Below are 23,293 nucleotides of genomic sequence, written 5' to 3' on the forward strand. Positions count from 1 at the left end.
GAATCGGTTGGGGGTCGTAGGTATTCCTGTGTAGGCTGTTCCTGGCGTCAACGTGGAGTCATCCGTCCTGTCCCTGTAGGCCTCCACCTATTGGCCTGGCTGCTTATTTAACTGACCCTTCTCCCCCAGCGCTGCACCCTTACACACTGTTCCTCTGCAGTTTGTTCTTCTTCCTTCCCCACTTGGCAGATGTGATCTTCTCCCACGCAGCCCTGAAAGCCGTCATTTTCCCGGTGAGGAGGCACTTTATTTAAAACTTAAATATCAAAGGTTTTGTGAGCCATTGCATCGGAGTTGTGAAACGGATCCCTGCTGTCATTTTGTGAAAGTGTTGACGACCTAAAGTCATATGTCATCTATTTGAGATGAAACACTATAGCAAACCACAGTTAATCTTTGCCTTAGATAAAGAACTGTTCAGCCAGTACATTATTATCCTCTCAGTTTCATGCAGTCATGCAACTGCTCTGTGTTCTTTTACAAAGTTATATGAACATTGAGTACAAAAGACTAATTATTTGAGAGCTAACGTGAGGGCTGTTTCTTTCTGCTTCCATTTTGTTCCCTCCCTTTTGATAACTCAAAGGTGTTTTATGGTGGGGTGGGTTAAAGTGTAATGGCTTTGAGAGTTACCCATTGAGAAGCAGAGTAAGTCTGCTGCAGACAAACGCTCACTTATTGCTGAGGGCCCAAGAGAAAAAGCAGGTAAGTTAGAAAATAGTTTTACATGTCCTGCAAGGTTTAGCTCAATAGTACAGGTGGTACAATGTTGAATCCAAATCTATAGATGGGCTTTAAATTTCTCCTCATGTAGTTGTTTAACCTCATGTTTCTTTTAAGCTTTTAATCGCTAACGCAACTTTGTTCTTTGAGATGTGAAGGCAGGAGACGATTAATGGTTTGTGTCCACGTTTCAACAAACTATTGTGCTGTGCTGTTTAATTTTCTTAGTTTGGTGTGACTGGGGGTATTTTCAAGCTAAACCACTCCCTTTATTGGCGGCTGATGGTACAACCAGGAGGTGATTTGTCAGATTTACTAAAATATTTCTGTTCGTCACGATGCGTGGCACACAGATCCGGTGCTGTTGGCCACCAAATGCATTGTTTGAAGTGTGAATGTGATCTTAATCGTGTTTGAGTTGTAAAACTGTAGGAACAACCTTTGTTTGTCGTGACATAAAGGTGCGTTATCTGTGGTGGAAATTAATGTTCCGTTACCTTGTGAGAAATCAAAAGTACTTTAAGCACGGTTGTCTTATAACACTTTATTACCAGAACAAGTTTACAAGGAATCAACCATGAGCCCTAGTACAGACAAGTCTTGAAACACTCAGCTGAATGGAACAGGAACCTCTGAGTCTTCTTGTAAGGTTGTCAGAATTTACTGCTAACGTTTCAGACCAAGATCTCCGTCCTTTTATACGTTTACGAATAGCTTAGTAGACAAATAACGGTGTTTAATCTACTGAACAACACAACGATGACAAGCGGGTTTCTTTTCTCAACTGCCCCGACCCTCTTTAATCCATAATATTTGGCCTGTCCACTAAGATGAACCCAGGACAGGTCGGTCATCATTGATGTCCCGAAGTTACATATGTTACTGTCAGAAGGACAAGTTAGGATTTTCCCCCGACATTATCTACACCTGACATTACGATACACTTGATTATTATGTTTGTGCATTCTATTTCAATAAAGATAAATAACATTTGTTTCAAGGGGAAAACCTGTTTACACATCAATGTCCATTTACGTGACTTTGGAAATACTACAACATGCTGGATCTATGTTAAATTGGCCGCTGTCAAGTTGTATTGTGGGTAATGTGTCAGATTTTGACAAGGAAGAATGCATGGAATAAAGACGACATCTCAGGTTCTGCTTTTTTATTTTTTATAAACTGTTAATCGTGAGGCCGACAGTGTTGTACGGGTTCAATGCTTAGTTACATATTTGACACAGAATTTTGTATGTTTTATTCACATAAGAAATATGCTGTAGGTTTTGTGTATTCTTATATCCAGTTACCTCCACTAAATTTGAGTTATTTACATGCATTACATTTATATGTAATTTATATATAAAAAATTTTGGTTTGAATTTTCTTCCACGTTATATTGCTCAAAATTTCTGAATATTTATTGATACTGCTGATAATGCAGTATTGTCATCTGTGTAATGTGTGTTTGCATGTTTTGCTGCATTTCCAAACATTTAAAATGTACACACATTTAAATGTTTTTAATTTTCTCTTGACAGGCATTAAATAAAGCATTTACTGTTCCTGCGCCATAAATATGGTACAGAAGATGATAATTGCGGCACTGGCGATGCTGCTGGTGGCATCGGTCGCCACATTCGTGGGTGTCTTCTTTGGTGTCGCGAGAAGGAAGCAACCGAGTGAGCAGGTGTACTCGAAGGCGGCCGTGGCGGCAGATGCTGGGCCGTGTTCAGAGATCGGCAGGTGAGAGCTTCCGAAACATCCATTGGGACAGACGCGTTGCTCAGAGACAGCCATAAACATAGAAGCATGAACAGTACTCGCCTTACTCTTTGCCAATTGAACTAACCGTCCCTGTGTTTTAATTTATTTTACCCTAGAGACATACTGATGAAAGGGGGGTCTGCAGTAGATGCCTCTATAGCTGCATTACTGTGTGTTGGACTTATGAATGCTCACAGTATGGGCATCGGAGGAGGACTTTTCTTCACAATCTACAATGCCAAAACTGGTACTTTCACATATGTTGCCGCCACAAAGTCCTCCGTTTACTTTCCCACTGTCGCAACAAATTAACTCTACTACCTGATTACTCTCAAGCCTAAATACATTTCCTGGTACACAGGGAGGGTTGAAACGATTGATGCCAGGGAGACGGCACCACGCAATGCAACAAAGGACATGTTTGGGAACAGCACAGACCTATCCCAGAAAGGTAATGTTTAACCAGCGCTATCAGACATGGAAATGAGCTGACAGAAGCTACAGTTAACAGTATTATGAAAGAGGATGACCTTGTAATAGTGACAGACCAAAGAGTGTATATGCTTTGACCGACTCTTAAACTCAGGAATAAAACAAAGGTTTGGGTCTTTAGAAGTGTTTGAATTTTGAGGCAATCTAAGTCTTTGTTTCCTTTGCTTCCATGGTTGGTAGGAGGGTTGTCTATTGCTGTACCGGGGGAGATTCGAGGTTATGAGATGGCACACAGACGACACGGCAAACTGCCTTGGAAAGACTTGTTCCAGCCAAGCATTGTTCTTGCAGAAAAAGGTTTTCCTTTGGGCAGGGCATTGGCCTCAGCTTTGTCCAGTAAGAAGAATATCATCATCAAAGACGAAGCCCTGTGGTGAGCGGCATCGACCCTAAGCAATATAAGATCAGTGTCTGATTATTTGAGATTTTAGGAATGTTTTGTTCCCACCTTAAGATTATTGCCTCCATTTTAGTGAAGTGTTTTGTGGGAAGAATGGCTCCGTTCTGAAAGAAAATGACACCATCATGTTTACCAAGCTTGCCCAAACGTATCGTAAAATAGCAGAAGACGGTCCTGATGCTTTCTACCAGGGACAACTGGCTCAGAACCTTGTGACGGATATTCAGGCAGCAGGTAGGTTTTATTTAAATTGTATTCATTGTCATATAGTTTTTGTTCGATGAAGAAAAGTCTACTATAAATCTTAGCAATATCATGTATGTATGTATGTACTGTTTGTATGTATGTCACAAGGATATTGTCATTATTTTCATTGCCACTTCGGTTAGCACTAAAAGTAAATTGCAATAAACACTTCAAGCGTAGATTAAAACATACTCACATGAACCTCCATGTGCATAGCTAATTTTAAGGAGGATTTATTTTTGTGTTCAGTTCTGTCCAAGTGTGTAGTTAGTGTGTGTCGATCCGTGTTTAGGCGGCATCATCACAATGGAGGATCTGAAGGATTATGTGCCCATCTTGGATGAGAAGCCTTTAAGGGTGACTGTGGGGGAGTACACCATGGCGGTTCCCAATGCCCCCGCCAGCGGCCCTGTGCTCTCGCTCATATTAAACATCTTGAATGGTAAGCCTTCATACTTTGTCCAAAAATGTCCCGAGTGGGAGTGCTTTAATGTGAGCTGCCTTCCCTTTGCCAGTCACTCTCTGACTCCACTGTGAGCAGCATGTTCATCTTCTGCACACTAAATCTACTCAAAGCGTTGTCTTAGTTACCGAAGATAATCTTTAACTACTTATAACGTATAAACCTGCCCGACTATAATAAGTCATAAATCATATGACATGTATGACTGCGACATATACTTTAAGACGTAAACAAACCCAGATCTATGATACAAGACGTCTTCTTAAGAACCAAAGGCAAACCATCTAACAGTCAATGTTGGTGTATTTTGACCAGAACCATAATCCTTCCTTCCCCTCTTTTAGCAAACATCTTCACATTTTATTCAAGGGTTGCTAAAAAATTTGGTAAATACATTTGTTGTTTCCAGATAAGTAAAGGGTTGACAATTTACCATCTTACAGTCATCAAGTAGGCGTATAAACACTGAAACCGGTTTTGCAATATATTCTTCCCCCTGTTGATACTGGCCATTAAGAGCTGCTTTTCTAATACTCTTTAACCTTTTAAGTAAATTCTTGCACAAAACCATGACTATTAAATATTGTCCTCCATCCTTTACATTGAAAATAAATTAGAAAATTATCTTTTAATGACCAGTATGAACGGAAGGAATGACAACAAACTGCAACACCTGTTTCAATATGCATTATAGAAACCTGATTATTGTTTTCAGAAGGACCTGAACAATTATAAACCTAAATGACTTTACTGTTCCTTGGCCTTTCATCTAGCAGCACCAATTGGATGAAATGTGTAAAACTATTGGATAGATTGCCATGAAATGTGGAAGACAAATCCATCAAATCACCAACAGTACACTGTGAATTGTCATTTTTACACTGATTGTTTTAATGTATTATTTGCAAGAAACAGATTTCCCAAATAGAAATGTAATGTTTTACTATAGATTCAACGGATCACACAGACTCGGACATATTAATCACTCTTGTATTGATTGAAGAAGACACTTTACATATTGGGACTTGAGTTGTTGATGCTGCAACAGATGGTGCCTCCAAATGACATAAAGCAATAAGCTACTGAAACAATATTAGGTTTACATTTAACCACCTCCAATTTTGAGGCTGCAGTGAAGACACCTGAGGGAACGACTCTGTAACCCTGACAGGAGGGCTATCGTTTGATTGAAGTTATTAAGATCCAAAGATGATTGCAGTCTGTCTTCACAACTCAGAGGCCCAGAGTCTAATCAGTAAAGTTCATGAACATGTTGTGAATCAAATCATTTCTACCTTGGTCTGTCATCATTTTTGTCATGCATATTTAAGCATATGTCTTGTCTGTGTACATCACAATCTGCCTGATTACATTATTCCTATGATGGCTGGTCATTGCAGAAAGTGTTGCGGTCTCAGTGCTGCTTTTCAATCCAGTGACAGTGTCTGCCTTTGAGGATTAGAGGGGAAACTTCCTTCCAAAGTAATTAATCTCTCTGAACCATTCCTTTCCTCTGACTGGCCACCCACTCACTGCGCCCTCCTGTCTCCCACGCTAACTCTAATATCCGTCAATTTACCTCTAATTGGACACAGTCGAGTGGTCGAGGTGTGCTGGAATGTGTGCTTCGTGCACACATCCCAGTGACTCCCCAAAACTTTCATCCTGCTGATTTACCATGACTCCTGCCTCTGACAATTGAAACCCATCAAACCAAAACTCTCTCTTTTAGACTAGATAGAAACACAGGAACAGGGCTGGTCAAGTCTTTCAGCTGTCTCCTTTCCTACCTGAACAGCCGTCTGAATGAGGACAGTGAAGCTGTGGTTTAAATCGAGTTACTGATTGTTACATTTTCTACAGGGTACAACTTCACCTCAGATAGTATGGCAAGCACAGAGAAAAAGATCCTGACCTACCATCGCATCGTGGAGGCTTTTCGTTTTGCTTATGCAAAGAGGACCTTACTTGGAGATCCGGGATTTCTCAACATCACAGATGTAAGGTCACTGGTTCTGCTTCAGTGCAGTGTACTACCACAAGTCAGACATCCCCTCATACACACAGTTAATATAAACTTGTTATGTGCTAACAAAGTGTTTTGGTTAAAGGGTTGTACAGAAACAAGGTGAGTGTTTTCTCTGGTCAAAAATAATCCAGGGATGTCAGTGTCCTTGAGTACACTTGTTTATCAGAGCAAGGTGAAACAACAGCTCAGCAAAACAAGCTGTTCAGAGGGTGTTGAGGTACTCGTTAAGGTTATGGAAAGTGTACATTGTGTTTTCCGTTATACTAAAAAAAGTTACGGTTGATTTTTTTCAATATCAAACATGATAACTAACTGCTGTGAGCGCCTACATACAAACATAAGAGTTATATCATGCTTTCTTTGCACTGAGCAGGAATTTAAATGCTATATAGGAAAATATATGAAGTGCTTGGTTTGCAGATGCATTCAGTATCAATGTTTTACAACATAACCTTTGTATGTAACATACATAATTTCTCAAATTCATATTCACTTGCCGTTTAGACTGCAGTGTGAATAATACTAGATTGTTTTCTAATGGTAAAATTAGTTACTCTGCAGGCTAAATGTACCTGAATTAAAACGTGTAGTTCTAGCGATTAATATGTGGAGAAATCAGGGATTTGCTGCTACTTCCTCCCACTGAAATGAGTAACTTGAGACATGTTTAAAAGCATGCACTTTGCCTGTCTTGAATATGTGGGATCAACGAATCAATATTACTTAATAAATAAAACATAACAATACGTTTTGATGACTGTTTGGCATATTTATTGTTTTCGTGTCTGTTTCTCTTCCAAAGCTCATCCAGAATATGACTTCCAGTTACTATGGCGATGACCTCCGTGAAAAGATCACAGATGATTCCACACATCACATGAACTATTACGAGCCCGAGTTCTACCTGCCTGAAAACCACGGGACCTCCCACCTCTCTGTCGTAGCAGAAGATGGAAGCGCTGTGGCTGCCACCAGCACCATCAACCTATTGTATTGATCTTCACTAATATCTTTTGACTTTCTTAGGGCCTGTAACTCCCCTGACATCTTAACCGTTATTGTTTTCCTGCAGTTTGGGCTCTAAAGTCATGTCGAGATCAACAGGGATACTTCTCAACAATGAGATGGACGACTTCAGCTCTCCGCTTATCACAAACGGCTTCGGAGTGCCTCCTTCACCCAACAACTTTATCAGGCCAGGTGAGAGGATGACACACAGAATTTGGGCTTTTGGATAATGCGTTTTTGTGCATTCATACTAAAAACAGTGGATCAAATGTCTTTGCCACCTTTGGAAGGTTTTAATCTTTCATTGTTTAAAAACATGTAATGAAAGTTTAATGGGGATTCTCCACAAAGTGATTAATAACTAATATGAAATACTCTTGAGTAGATGGATCTTTATGCATCTACACACAAGAAAAGCCATTTCAAACTTTGATTTAATGTTGTGAGATGGTAAAATATGAACACTTTCTATAAGCACTGCAAAGGTCATACACTTGATTAATTGGTTAACTTAAACTACCATTATGTTAAAAGGAAAAAGGCCAATGTCTTCCATGTGTCCAACCATCCTCTTCGACAAAAACAACAAAGTTAAGCTGGTGGTCGGAGGCTCTGGAGGAACAAAGATCACCACCTCAATCGCTCAGGTAAGACACAAGCCAACTCGCAGGCTGTTGTAGGCATTTAAAGTAGCATTTAAACTAATGAAGTCACAATGATAACTTTAGGTAATTACACATCGGCTGTTAATGTTTTCTGTTTTGTAGGTGATTCTGAATGCCCTGTTCTTCGACTACGACCTAAATAAAGCTGTGAACGATCCAAGGCTCCACAACCAGCTGAGTCCCAACGCCACTGTAGCAGAGCCGGACTTTGACAAAGTGAGTGTCACAATCCGCAAACAATACTGATGTCTGTGACTAATGGCAGGGTGGTATTGTAGAGAGACGATCCTTCAACCAGAAGCCCAGCTGCCACTGAGCAGTGGTACAGTACCTCAATCGTGACCGGCATCCTGTTCATTATATTTACCTTCAGGGAAGTGGAGAACAAGGAGACAAATATTTCAGCACGAGTATGGTTAAAGTCTAGTTTGTGGTCAGAAATGAATAGAGGAATATAGGCTGGAGAACTTCCCTTTTTGAGTTGATTATTTCTCTGGGATGTAAAGTTATTTGCTTGTGATGTCACTCAACTCAACGTGTTTTTGACGTCCCTTTGATGGTGTCAGGCAGCACATCACAAGTTCAGTGATTTCAAATTGTTTTGCTTCTAGAGTTGTTTTCAGACCGAACTCAACATGAATTATTAAAATGGTTAATGCATCTACAGGAAGACCCTGATGAACTTTGGAAACGCACCATTATTGAACGCTGCTGCGTGATCAACAGATTGTACATGCACCTATTCATTTTTCCTTGGTCTGTCTTCATATCTCCTCCTGTTTGCAGAGAATCCTGGATGGTTTGGCATTAAAGAACCACGAGACCGAGTTCCTCAAATCAACAGGAGCTGTGGTGCAGGCGGTGATGCGCTTTGAAGACGGGCTCCACGCTCAATCAGATCCTCGCAAGTGGGGGTACGCCGCAGGGTACTGAGGTCATAAACATCTGATTGAGCAGAGGGACCCCAGAAGTAGGAGCTGAGAGATTCAAGATTTAATAAAGAAATGGGAGTGTCAGCTGTCTTGGGCACCAATCGGTCTCTGATGAAGTTAGACTAACGATCATGTGCTGCATAACACGCAACTCTGATAACAGATTGACTTTATGCTCGTTAGTAACCAAAGCAAAGTGCCTCAGTCTGCAATTAATTCTGAATATTGACTTGTGTCTAATACATTTCGATGTCACTTCATCATTTCATGGAATTAAGAAATGCACAAGACACCGGATGTTGTTTTAAGGGACAGCTTTGACAGTGTGAACAAAACACTGATGGAAATTATAAATATGTACAATTCCTACCTATTTATGAAGCACTTTTTTAATACATAATTAGCTGTGTAAAGCTGTTTCCCATAGTTTTTGTCCATTAAAGAGATGTGAGCAATTTGAAAACTCAACTTTAAAGTTTATATCCACTGAAGAAATTAAACGAAACTAACAGACCTCAAATTTGTTTTTAGTAATTTAAAACTTTGACAAATTTCACCATAACTGTTCATATGGGGTAAAGGCAAAGAAAGGGAGAGCAGACAAGCAAGTAAAGGGCAAATAAAAAGTCCTCTTAATGACTCTAGTAATTTCCCACAAGCCAGAGTGCAACGGCCTGTAATGACCCCCATAATAACTTTGCAGCTGTTGCCGCTTGGATTCAGGGCTCTTTTCTCAGCTGGAATGTTAATATTACATAATTACTCATAAAAGCGTAAAATTATTCTGTCTTAATCAACTTTTTGCTACAAATGACAGATGTATGTGTGATGGAAAGTATTATGATAAACATTCACAATTCTCATATTTATTTAAAAGCAAAAATTAAGGACAATCTGCATGTGAATGGATCATTTATTTTATTGTTTGTTTTTTTAATCAAATTAATAGATACAATAGTAGATGTTTTCTATTTTACATGTTTCACTTGAAATTCAGATGCTGTTAATTATTAAAGCATACCACTGTATACAAGTCTTTTGGTTCTTGGGTCTCATTAATTGTCCTTGACAGAGTGGGGTTCTCACATAGCTACAAAGCACCAAGAGTAAGCTAAAGGTTAACGAGACAGTTTACAGCTATTAGCTCTCAGTATGGACTATGCAGCCATAGCTCTGTGCTAAACGCTAACTTCAGCAGGCTAAAATGCTCACGGAGAAGATTAACATGCTGATGCTAAACGGGTATGCTTCTTTGGTTTAGTTTAGCATGCTAGCATTTGCCAAATTGGCACTAAGCACAGCTGAGGCTGTTGGTAATGTCAGTAGTTTATTTGGTCATAAACTACTAAGTATTGGACAAAGTGACGCTAAATAAATACTTTGGGATCACCAAAGCAGTAGGATTCATACTCTGGGACTATGAATGTAGTACAAAAGGTATTTGTAATCCATCCAGATCTTTAAATCTGGACCAATGAAGTGGAGCGACCAATGAAAACCAAAACTCAAATTCTTTTTTCCTTTTGTCACGTTTCTTATGGAGCCGTGACTCAATCAACGCATTTGTTCAGGCAGAGGACTGGAGTCGATGCGTTTCTCATAATCACTCATTCATCAGCTGTGTGGCTTCCAGCTGACTTGTAACATTTAATCGTATTCAGGTGTACGGCGGCCATTAATCTGACACTTCTCACGTGTTCCTGCATTTATTGACAGCAGAGTGACATGTGGGGAGAGAGGGGGATGACGGACTGTATCCAATGTCTCCAGATGCACCAATATTGGATGCTTTGTGTCTAAGCCCTTAAGTCCACCAATGTGGCCCGCAAAAGTGATATTAAAATATCTTCAGTTGCATTACCAGGTGTGATTACAATTATGTTCGTGTACATGTCCATGTAATGTAATGTAATGTATATCAATTTCTAAGGGTCTTAATGTGACCCGCTGCCTGGAATGGCATTATGACTGTTACAAAAAACACAAATGCTTCTTTAATATAACATAATTAACTGAGATCATTTGCTTCATCAACAGGCTTTGTGACAAAGTGTCCTAAAGGGAAAAGACATTACTGGATAATTTAACTGCTGCTGCAGACGTTTTCTGTATTGTGTAAAATGATGCTTAAAATGATTGTTATTCATGCAAAGAGGGTCATATTATGATGCTATCAAGTCACAACTTATCCCGATTAACTCATTTGTCATACAACAAAGACAGTGGGGCTTCACACAGGCTAACATTTGCATCTTCTCATGACTCTCATCCAGTGCCTCAAAGGAAACGGAGCAGAATCCACTTAAGAAATCATTACTAATTCATAAGTCTCTCTCCTGAAATGAATCTCATTGCTGATTCTTTTGTCTCAGAGCAAAAGTGATGCTCTGAGACAAAAGGCAAACAGGAAGCAGATTATTGCTGATCATACTGACGAAAGATAAATGTTTAAAAAGCTGCAGTTTGCAGTGAAAAGCATATTGAAAGTTTTTGGGTCGAACAAAGTACGAGCTCAACCGGGTTTGTGGCTGAAAAGTATGTCAGACACGTGGTAACCCGTCCTTGTTTGGAATTGATCTTTAATTGGGACAACAAGGATATTCACAGTAAATAGTTGTAAAAATGTGTAATTGTTTTACAAAGCATTTCGACATTAAAAATAAAGACAAAATGACAGTGGTGGTGTTAAAATACGAGTGTTTTCTTTTAGATAATGTTGTACATTATTATTTGTATTTTAATTTTTTTAGATGAAATTCTACAGCATTTATTTAATCTTTAAACAAACATCACAACATGCTCAGGGACCCGAATAGAGTCGTTTCACACACAGTAAAACTATTTAAGGTCACAGTAAAAGTTTCCTGTTTGGCAGGATGTCACTTTAAAAAGGGTTTCGAGGCTCATCTACGATAAACAGTTCTCACACAAAATTACAAAGTGAAAAAGTCATAGATATTAAATCATTAGACTTGGTGTGACACAGCACTTGGTTTTGTCTCAGCAGCCAGTGTAGCAGTCTATATATAGGTAGAATGACTTCAGGATGTGTGTGTGTGCGTGTGCGTGTGTGTGTGTGATGACTGGCTGGATTGAAAATGTGTTTATGTAAGGAGTGATCTGATCACCTCAAAAGAAGTCTGGTGAAAACAATGTTATTTAAAAGATACGGACATTTAAAATGATCAAGTTATTATAATCCGATATCATCTTTTAAGGTTGGTAGTTTCTTGATTGTGTGGATCACCAACAAAGAGCCACATTTCTCACATTTTGTTGTTGGCACATTCAATGTTCTCAAGGCTAATGAGGCTTAAGGTTCAGTCAGTCTTTAGGGCAGATTCTTTGTGTGGTTCAGTATCCAGCTGACATCCCGTTCTTCCTGCTGTCCGATACGGCCGCAATGCATCCATTCTCCTTTTCCACAGCGTTGACTACGTTGAAGAAGTATTTCCAGCTGCCTGGCTTGTGTCCAAGAGCTCTGATGCCATCTATCACAGACTGAGGTCACAAAAAACACACGCACAAATTATTACCACTTATTCAGGTTTCAAAATTGATTCCAGGTAAAATGAAGCAGACTGATTAGGATGTGGTAATCTCCGCCATTAATGGCCAGCGGGATGAGAACATGAGTGTCTTACCTTGTTAAAACCAGGCTCAAAATTGACATTGTTGCTAGAATCCACAAACACTATCGGGGCAGCAATGGCGTCTTTCAGATTCATCCCGAGCCACAGGCGATTTACTATAGACTACAAGAATAAAAGGAGAATCCTGTCAGCAAACAAATGAGAAAGCATACAAACAAGTGTGCAAACGGAGTTAAATTACCAAGGCCACTGCTGAGGTAATCATGCTTCCTCCTGATCCACCAATCACAAGGAGGCCTCCAGACTTTGACTCCAGTATTACTGGAATCATTGAGGAAGGAGGCCGCTCACCTGTGACAATTAAACTCTATTTTAGAATGATTTTTGTCTTTGTTTCCGTTATCTCGGGTTGAAAGTCCATGTTTATGTCTGACTTTACCTGCCCTCACAGTGTCGGCTCTCCCACAGAAGTCACTCAGCTCATTGTTGAGGATGATTCCGGTTCGTGGGGAGTAAATGCCTCCTCCAAATCTAGAAAACAAAACATAACAGGCTGAGCGGTTGAGTTATTATATCATTGTAGATGTTATATACACTATAGGGTAGATACAGAAATATTCAACTTCAAGAGGCTTCCTGCTCACAACTGGTTTATGGTGCTGGTTGCAGAGACAGCCAGTCCATCTTGATCCAGGACCGACACATGAGTCGTCCCCACGTGGTCACGGGAGGGCTTGGCATTATTGTAGTAAGAGTTGTCGTGGGTGCGGTTGGAAAAGATCATGTCCCTGATTTGATTAATGAAGGAGGGATCAATCAAATGATCTGCACTCTGAAAGAAGAATAGCATGTTAAGACTGGAAAAGTATATAATAACATTCTGTATACTGCTGGGCACATTTTTAAACAGTGGCTCAGATTCTTTTTACAATCTTTTTTTTTTTTGGGGGGGGAGTTGTTTTGTTTCTCAACTGTAAGATTGTTAATTTGTTTGCCCAGAGTTGAAGCGAGACGTAGCAGTTATGTGGAACATATCCGAAAGGAACGGTTCAAAATGTTCTTGCTTAAAGGTATAATGAGAAGATTTATACCTCTCAAGTACGTCGCTATCAATCTTCTCATCTAACTCGCAAGAAAGAGTACTTCCAAAAATTGACTTTAACCTATTGGACACCGGACATATTTGTTTTGTTTATTAAATCTGGGTCCATTGATTTCTTTAGAAGTATTAGTGTTTGTGTCTACCTTCCCAGGGACCGCATCTTGCACAATAAATATCTTCTCTACATGAGAGTTTGTGTACATGGTGGCAGAGAAATACATGTAATAAACTAAACTATTTACACTCCCAGCAGACATGGAATAACACTTATTTGGAGTATTGTTTCTGTCTACCTGGCAAATGTAAATCAAATATTCCCTCTCCTTTCAGCTCTGTGTTTGGCTCTCCATCAACTCCTGAGGGAAGTATCTGCTCTTTAGCAACCTGATGTTTTACCAGCTAGATGCTGTTTGTCTGCCTACCATTTGGTGCTGGGCAGGTGGTGTACAGCGGGTTTATCAGCGCTTTAGAAACAAGGGTGTATATATATATATATATATATATATATATATATATATATATATATATATATTAAAAACAATAATCTGCAAGACGCTAAAACACTGCATAGAGCGGACGGGAAGTGCCGAATCAGGGGATAATTCAAATGATCTCAATGTCACTTTTTTTTTATCATTAATAAGATTACTGCAGCTCATGCAATATGATCTTGGTCTTTTAAGAATAATAATTAAAAAATAAAAACTCTCAGAACCCAACCTTTTTGTCATTAAAGAGAGGATCAGTAATGCTCTTCTTTTGTCCATTAGTAAATTTCGCTGCCTCGATGAAATGATGGTATGTCTGGATCTTCTGGTCACCATCCAGGGAGCCTGCAGAAAAAGGAGAAGAACAACTGACTTTAAAATGATTACGCACTACAATATTTTCATAATTCGGACGATAGGGCAAAGAGCCTAGAATTTAATTCAGTTAATGCAGTTCACACAGAAACCTTTCATCAGACTGAGAAGGAAGGCAAGCAGGGGGCCCCCTGCAGGTGGTGGAGGGAAGTGCATCTTAGTGTCTCCCACAGGAACTGTCCATGCGTCCTCCACACGCACCTGGAAGGACTTCAGATCTTCCCTTTTCAAAGTCCCTCCTAAGAGAAACAACTTGTTTATCTTAAACCCTCTTCACCTCTACTTTTTTTCCCTTACATTACATACAAGCGTGTGTTCTTGTTCAGTTTCTTGAAGTATACATTCCAAACTTGCACAACGTATTGGGAAATTGGACCAACCTGCAGCTTCTACGTCTCGGATTAAGTCTTGTCCTATCTTGCCCGTGTAGAAGGCATCGGCTCCTTGCTCTGCAATTGTTTTCATGGTTTCTGCGAGTTTAGGAAACTTCAGAATGTCTCCTGTGCTCAGAACAGTTTTGTTCTTGTTGCACAAAACTTCACTGTAAAAAGTATTGACGTAAAATAACATGTTAGAACTTATAACACCGGAGGTATAGAGAGAAAACACTGAGAGACTGCTGCACATCATCATTTGGGCAATTTTTGACCTCATGGGCTACTTTTCTTCTAAAGAGTGACATTCATGTTACTGCAATTATATGTCTTGTACATCTTTTGTGCATAATCACCACTATCAATAAATGTTCTCAAATGTTCTGCAGGAGTTTATTTCCGCACGCACATTGTTGCAGGAGGCAGAGAAGATGCAAACACACTCTCAAGCTTTTCACAACACACTTACAGCTAACTTTTTTTTTAAATCTTGCATTTGGGAAAAGCAACATTTCACATAAACATTTACGAAAGAAGGTGGACACTAATTTTATCTCTGGCTCACTAAACCCTTCACCTGAAATAATACGCTAGGAGCAATAGTGTTCAGCCTTGTGCATGGAGAATAATATTCATTTTCACTCATGCAAAAAGGGTTCAAATAAGGGGTAAACTGGGGTAAACTATTATGCAATGTGAAATCCAGAAAGAGTCAATTGTTAACAGGTTTACACAAATTATTAAATGAGTTAAACCAGGGATTTGTAGGAAAGCCCTTTGCTCCAGGACACAGTGCTGCGACACACCTCTGAGTGAAGGCTCCAGTGATAGTTCTTCAGTGCCCTCACTAGATCTATAAGTAACATTTTTGTTAACAGTTTTAGTAGATATTGAGATGCTGTACCAGAGGGATGAGTTCTCCACGTGATCTTTCACAATAGAGAACTTCAGAAGGTTTCCCAGAAACACCGGCAGAGGGATGCCCTCCCCGGCCAGTTTAATAGTTGGCTCAAACAGCTTGGCCCAAGGCAGCTTCCCGTACTGTTTGTGAACGGCCTCGTAGCCCCGCAGCTCTCCGGGAACGCCGATCCATTGGCTGCCTACAAAGTACAGGTGGGAAACATTGCAGCTGCATTGAACAGGTGATCGGGTGGTCAACAAATATATTTACATTTGTAAAATATTTAATGCAAAACATGCATCTAACCTCAATAAAATCAATAAGAGCAACATTAAGATTTTTTTTCTTTTTTTGATAGGTGTGGCAACTTTATAATATATTTTAAATGTGTCCTTGCATCTGCTTACAACTATATTGGAGAATGTTATAAATTATTTATGTAATGTTTATATAGTGCTTATCACTAATATGTATGTGGGTAAAGTGTTCCCACTAGTTTATACTGCAAAAAGAGCTTGAAAATTACCCTTCAAAAAAGAAGCATGGGTATGAAAAGTCTTATAAACTACTTTACACCGATGGACAAGTCTGCCTACCTGTGGTCAGTCCGAATGTGCTCTTACAATCATTCAACAGGTTACTTTTAAAAGACTGTGGGACAGTCTCTCTGAAGTTGTAGACTTCAACTTTGCCTGAGAAGAGAAAAGCAATTAAAATGGTCGGGCAACTCAATGCTCATCATTCGAGGTCTCACAAACGAACAAGAAGTCCCACCTTTTTTATTTCTTATGGTTAATATAGATCCTCCTCCAATCCCCATGCTCTGAGGATTGACCACAGATGTGCACAGAAGAGCTGCAATGGCGCCATCTACTGCTGACCCCCCTTGCTGGAGCATGCTCCTGAAAACATCTTCCCAGTCATTCTCACTTGATTGGTGGGAAATGTGTGAACACATGGTCAGTGACACCCTATCTGACTACTCACTACACATGTGCCCACCCACAGACACAACTATGCACATGTGTTGATAGCTGCATGCATCACTAGACCTGGCGATGCCATGTTGGGGTTTCAAAGAGTCAGAGTGCTGCCAAGAGGCAAGTTTAAACAATGTGCTGATGCTCGTAGTTTTGGCAACATACCAGGAAGAAGATGGTTTTGTTTTTTTAAACTTAAAAATACTCATTTGTTTTAATAAGGCTTATCCAACTTTGGCTATAAACAACAGAGCATGCAAGCTTATTAAGTCTGGACTGGCTCTGAAAGCTCTGAATGGGTCTTTTCTCAGAGAGGTTGGCATGGGGTCAGTTGTGTTCACTGAGAGAAGGCAGTGACGGGAATGTGTTGGCTCTGCTGAGGTCAAGCCGGCTTTGTAGTTTGGGTTTAACTAAGGAACATGTCTCAGTAGAGGAATAAGAGGCAACAATCGAATTGGAATAATCTAATTTAGGGATTCTCATGTGAACAGTGTAGACTGAGCAACAAATGGTTGATAATGGTTATCTTCATACAGATATCATAAACTGATACCTTTTTGAATTGGAAATTCTCGACAGGCAACACTAATATGGTGATTTCTATTTGTATGTACTGTGTGTTTTTTATTCTCCATACTTGAGAAGGTATATAAAGTAGGTTAGGGTGATAACTGAGTCAGGAAAAGGCGAGTTTAAAGTCTCTTTGTACTGCAACTGAGGCACAAAATCCATGCACATGTCAGTGATTAAAAGCACCTGCGCTTTATTTTATATTTGGATGATGACAGATGACAGACCACTGAACAAATGACTGCATCAAATAGTCTATTACCCGTTATTCAAAAGATTAAAATATGTTAGTGGGTTTGGAAACCTGGTTTCCTCTTACAGTCACATCCAACAGGAGAGAGTCAGGGCCTGTCTGCACACATTTCTGCAGGCACTATCTCGATTCTTCAAACAGAGCCTATTAAATCTCTTAAACTGCTTATCCCATTGCTCAGTTCAGCTTTTTTATCTCACCCACAGGAGCAGGGAGGTGCAGCCTGACAGCACACAGAGTTCCGAATAACTCTAAGTCATTTCTGTAAATTAAGAAATATGCGATGGGAATACTGCATATCTATAAAAATAAAAAACACACAACTTATTTAACATCTAAATTTCCCCATGACTTACTTGTACTTTTCAGAAAGGGACTCACCTGCCAACCTCGGAGCAACGTAGCGAGTCTGCAGCGACAGCCGCGTGCGTGAAGCTGCCGCCGGGACACTCTCTGTCCACTAAGGAGACGATACACAGACAGACCAGAGCAACCGCGCTGATTAAACCAGCCAAGATGAAGCAGCCCACCAGCCAGGGCTTGTATTTAGCCATCGGGGAAACGTTGTGTTGAAGAGGAACTGTTGCTGCAGCCGCCCCTCGCGCACACGCTCCGAACACCGACTAATCCTGAGCGTAGGGTTGAGCCCTGCCTTCCATCAACCGGCTCCCACGATATGGTAAATGTGAAAGTAGAGGGACCACTAGATTGACCAAAGCGTGTCTTTAACAGCGCACGCTCATTTCCCAAAAGAACATGACGTAACGGGTATTCTCAGTAAGTCGTCTGAAAAAGAAAAGGCTGCTTTTTTTTATAATCAGTTGCAGAGCTCCCCGCCCCCCGTCGTGCCTTTCCCCTGCAGTTCCATGTTTTTCACTAACTCAGAGCATCAGGAAACAGAGCGATCCCTCTCTGTACCATCACACTGGAAGTGAACTCTGTGTCGGTGACACAGTGGAAACGGGAGTCTCTAGACGGAGGCCAAACAGAGGCCATGCCATCTGCTATGTGTGGAAGTTTAACTAACACACTTCCATTTAGTCATGTTTACTGTTTAGTGGCTTCAACACAGTTAAATGAACACATGCAATATTCCTATTCATGTCCTTGCATTGCTTTAAATGTTTTCTAACTAAAAATTTGCAAAGTGTCATTTCTACTTTCCCACCTTATCAAACAGGAATTATTTAATAATGAACAACCAATATGGACTTAAAGGGGTGACGCCTGCAACGTTACAATGACCCATATCTCCCTGAAATAGAGATCCTTAAATAAAGACATCTCAGCCATAAAGGATTTTGTTTTTATAAGACAGCAATTTGGGTAAAAGTGGAAGATGATATGAGTTAGAGAAGGGTTATTTGTTGTTAGGTATGTGAAGTGTGCCAAAGTGCCAGAGGCAGTAAAACTAAATCCATATGTGTCTTTTGTGCCTCTCAGTACAAAGGCTTGATTATAGTTGTCACTGTTGGAACCGGTTGTTTCACTAAACAATTACTAAATGGCATGTCATGACAAATCCTCTAACTTCTCACCCATCTGTTTATGAGTAGCGAAGGAAGAAACGTGATTTTAGACCCAGTACTTGTTTAAATTCAAAATTAGGTGAAATAATTACTTATAATAATGACTTTTTGTCATAGAAAACGCTGTCTGGCCAAGAGTTGTTAAACAGATTATTTCTGTGTTTGTGGTGTTGCAGCACTTATTAACAAGCCCAAATCCTCAGATTCCCCAGATGGCAGCAAACCCTTAAGTGGCACGAGCTCAGACCGAGAACATCACTTACGTGGGCACAACACAGCTGCCATCAGCTCAGACAATCCATCTCCAACTTGACTCATTTTCATTTCAGCTGGGAGTTGATTCAGTAAAGTTAGCCCTGAAACCACAAAGCTGCACCCAAACATATTGAATTGGATCCCCACAGGTGACTGCAGCAGTGGGCAACACGCTCCAGTTTGTGGGCTAGTAGATTATATCTGCCAGCCAGGATGGAGGAAAGCCAATCGGATAAACCACCAACTAATTGCGCATGATCACACACTGCGAGGAGGAATAGTAAACACCATGTGATCTATTTGAATGATCTGGAAGGTGCTGCTATATCTTGACCAACGATTTGCCTCGATGTGTCAGTGTTTGTCCTGGAAAAGTCAATAATACAAGTGTGTCAAGTTCAAAAGACGCCGCAGCGGTCAGATAAATTCATACATTGTTGTCTGAAGGCTGATCCTACACAGGGTCCTCTGCTCCACTGTCCTTTGAGGTCCAAAGTGGCGGTCGCTGACCGAGGTGCTGAATGTGCTCTGGCATCGGCTGCCCCCGGTGCTGACCCTCAGCTGGGTCAAAACCCTGGGGACCCATTTGAGACCTGTGCCATGAGAGTCAGCTGCTTTGTCCTTGCAATTATTTACCGTAACTTAACACAGTATATTATATTGAATTTAGTTTTAGAACAAGTTGCTTTGATTAATCAATATTACCGGTAACAGTGATCTTGCCTGTAACCTTGACAGGTTTTCTTCCAATGGTGAAGTAGTAGAGCATTGGAGTGATTTTAAATGCTTCCTGTTTAGTGCTGCTTATGGCCACTCAACACTTCAACACAAGGGGGAGATGATGTGCTTATTTTCAGGAGCAAATCTCTTTGCTGCTGCATTGAAACATCATAATCAGTTAAAAGGTTTGGTGTCTTGTTTGCAACATAAGATTTATTCCTCATTCAGACGGTAACAGGTTGGTGTAAAGGGATTTTGGAACAGAGGAGTTTAATGTGCAAACGTAGGGCTGCAGACAATGCTGTCAGAGCCTGGGGAGACAGCAGTGCAGCGCAGACTGAGTAAGCAGGAACTGTAACCTAAGGGATGCAGTTTTACAGGCTCAGGCTTGACATGGGGATATTGCAGGTACAACATTAGTATGGGGAGTTTGGACTGAGCATAGCACAGCCTGGTTGTAGAGGAGATTCAGAGAGGCAAGAAGAGGCTGCTGGATGTGTAAGAGCAGGACCAGGTGATGAGTTGGGAAAGTGTAGAAAAGGGTGTTAACAAGTCTGTCTCAAGGGCGATACATGTGGACACAAGTGTCTTGCAGCAGCCATTGAGTAAACGGTTAGAAGCCGACTTCACAATGTGACCAGAGGCAGTGGGACACTCCGCATTTGACACACTAAGTATTGCAGCATATACTGAATCTTTTTCTGGTATCGTCAATAGTATGTTAGTATGCTTATTGGAATGCACAATAAAGCTTGTGTTATGGTGAGAAACACTGTGTGTTGTGTATTTTGCAACACCACTATGGGAGGATGCAATAGAAATGATCAAAAGGAGAACACTGTGATACAGTTTAAAGAGTTGGCAGCAGAGGCAGTGGAGGGTGGCCCAGTTGAGGCTGGCTGGAGGGCTTTTACTCTCAGTTAACTGGGTGTTTGTGGGTGGAGACAAAGGCCAGAAGTGAACAACACTTCCAGTGTATGGCTTAAGGTTAATACAAAATAATAAAAATAAAAATAAAAGGTGACTATAGGGCAAAGACAGGTGAGTCCAGAGCCTACAATGTTAACTTATGATGCTATAGACAGACATGTACAGTGTTCCTTGCTATGACAGAGGTAACTCATAGAGAGTCTTGCCTGGTTTGTTTGGTGCATTGTGCAGATAATGCTGATGACTATAGATAACAGGCTGTTGGATGGTGTTGCTGCATGTTGTTAGTCAACGGGGCAAGACTCAAGTGAATGCTTTGTTGATTGCCAAGGTGAGGTGGCTGTGGGAGATTGTTTGGTGAGATGGTGTCTCAGGCAGCTTGGTGGGGCATGCTGTTCGTCAAGCAGGTGTTTCGGAGGGAGTCAGGAATTTATCATTTAGTTTCTATTAAATTATGAAGCCAATTAATCTCAATAAATTACAGGACAACTTGCCTTCATTTATATCGTCACAGTTGAAAAGCACATTTTGCAATGATACCGCACTACCTTACTGTAGGTTGTTATGTTCCTATAAAAAGTGAATCCCTGACTGTCCCTTGTCTGGTCTTTGTTAATGGGTATTTTGGATTATATAATTGATAACATGCATTGTAGTGCACTCAGAGACTGATGGACAGATGAGTGAACAACATATTTTTTCTCTGTAAATAGTTCACAAACAATTTTCATCTGGGTGAGTCACCCCTGAAGACAGAGTGAAATGAAACAGGGCCGTGAAGATAGACGAGTGCATTCAAGATCATGTGGATTACACACTGAAGTCATAGATAATGCATGATTCCAAAAATACACTGTCACTTCACTGCAGTACACTTATGCAACGGTCTTGTCGCAGTACATTTGAAACTAACACAGACTATTAAACAAAAACGTACTAACAATATTATGCACTATACATTTTCATGCCAATTACTGCTTTTACTCCACCTTTTGTTACTCTTTGCCAAAGAAGTAAGGTGACTTCTGCATATTTTATGACAATATCAGGACATTATCTATGCTTGTCTTATTATAAACATTATAATGTCCAAGAATGCTCCACAAATATAACAGTTGTGCTTTGAATCAGAGCTGCATTAACTATATTTATTCACTAGCAAGTTGCAGTGGACTTTATTTCTAATCTTTAATTCATCACATTCAATGTGAAACACACCTGCTGTGTCTGGTAGCAGCAACACTGATTGAACTGGCACCAGTCCTCCATTTACTGTGATGAAACCATTATTGGAGTGGGTAGAAATTAAGCAGTTTAAGCTCAAATGAATTAACACATCCCTCCCTCAGCTATGGCTGATTGGAAATAAGCTCTTGAACACGTCATAATGTCCTTATACCCACTCATCCAAAGTCATTTCAAGAAAATTGACACTTTGTTTTAACAGCTGTTAGTCTTCATAGTGGCCGATCATTTTAATTCTTTGAATCAATGTGGCCACAAAAAATATAACATTTTAAATCTGCAACCAAAGTTAAACTTCAAACAATAAATTGTATCTTTACGTTTAAAAAATGATGATGATTTTTACCGCTTGTGGGGTAAGTATTGTTGATAAATCGACATTGTTAACAGAAAACCAGAGGAGTAATGCGTACATGAGGCATAATAGAATTTTTAAAAACTGTATCAACCAAGAGAAGTACCTTAATTACCCCAGAACCATGACCTCATGCCTTTTAAAATGTGTATGTAAAAACTATAAGATATCCGTCTGTCATGATCCACCGACCGCAGTTTACCGACAGGTTTACAGCTCAAAATGCTGCACAGGACACCTTCATAATAATATGTGTATCAGAATGTTAATCTGTCCTGCTATTGAACTATTGTTCACAATAATTGAGCAGATTCTATAACAAGTTGTATGGAAACTAAGCTGAACATTATTATTTTGCCTCATTATGAATATTTCCATTTACATGACACAATAATATACATTATCAGATCACATGATGGAGCTGCATTGCAAACCTGCAAGACGTTATCATAGAAATTTAAACTAGTGGAGTTGACTGTCTTCATGAATAAATATTTTATTATTGATTGTGTTGATCTGTTTAAGGTCATTATCTCAGCCGTCTATTGATGACAACAAGGCTTTCAGTCTGAACTTTGTCAAAGTATCAGCTTCTCGGTTCGTGCTGGTTCCATGTGATCCTGATTGTAATGTTGTACTGTTGATATTATATCCTACATAAAGTGCTCATTACATGAGTTGGCAAAATGCTGTGATGATTCAGATGAGGGAGCTCTTTCTTCACCTTGTAGGCCCCAAGCTGCTTTGTTGTCAATAATTCACCCATGCTGATTAATATTTCAGTAATACTAAACTTCAACAGGGGACAAGGTTGACCCAGTAAGACCCAGTAGAGTCAACAAAAGAATAATATAATTATCTTTTAAAAAAACAGAAAGTTAACACATTTGTTTTCATT

At 40.0% G+C, this 23,293-nt stretch overlaps 2 protein-coding genes across 2 annotated transcripts; one reads left to right on the top strand and one right to left on the bottom strand.

Moving 5' to 3' along the window:
* Positions 1–601: 601 nt before the first annotated feature.
* ggt1b (gamma-glutamyltransferase 1b) lies at positions 602–9,758 on the top strand. Its single transcript, XM_034546926.1, has 13 exons — positions 602–705; positions 2,265–2,469; positions 2,607–2,737; positions 2,852–2,941; positions 3,163–3,355; positions 3,456–3,616; positions 3,921–4,070; positions 5,955–6,091; positions 6,923–7,110; positions 7,193–7,320; positions 7,663–7,775; positions 7,896–8,009; positions 8,580–9,758. The coding sequence occupies exons 2-13, from the start codon at positions 2,303–2,305 to the stop codon at positions 8,724–8,726; spliced, it is 1,719 nt and encodes a 572-aa protein (XP_034402817.1). The 5' UTR covers positions 602–705; positions 2,265–2,302; the 3' UTR covers positions 8,727–9,758.
* Positions 9,759–11,293: 1,535 nt separating this feature from the next.
* ggt5b (gamma-glutamyltransferase 5b) lies at positions 11,294–17,917 on the bottom strand. The gene is made up of 12 exons (XM_034546974.1): positions 17,743–17,917; positions 16,333–16,460; positions 16,155–16,250; positions 15,562–15,757; positions 14,664–14,824; positions 14,376–14,522; positions 14,141–14,253; positions 12,963–13,150; positions 12,758–12,849; positions 12,560–12,669; positions 12,370–12,480; positions 11,294–12,226 (listed from the first exon to the last, which is right to left on the bottom strand). Exons 1-12 carry the CDS (start codon positions 17,913–17,915, stop codon positions 12,080–12,082), a joined length of 1,662 nt encoding a protein of 553 aa, XP_034402865.1. The 5' UTR covers positions 17,916–17,917; the 3' UTR covers positions 11,294–12,079.
* Positions 17,918–23,293: the final 5,376 nt, after the last annotated feature.

The sequence above is a fragment of the Cyclopterus lumpus genome, chromosome 12 (genome assembly GCF_009769545.1).
Source record: "Cyclopterus lumpus isolate fCycLum1 chromosome 12, fCycLum1.pri, whole genome shotgun sequence".
Classification (NCBI taxonomy): Eukaryota; Metazoa; Chordata; class Actinopteri; order Perciformes; family Cyclopteridae; genus Cyclopterus; species Cyclopterus lumpus.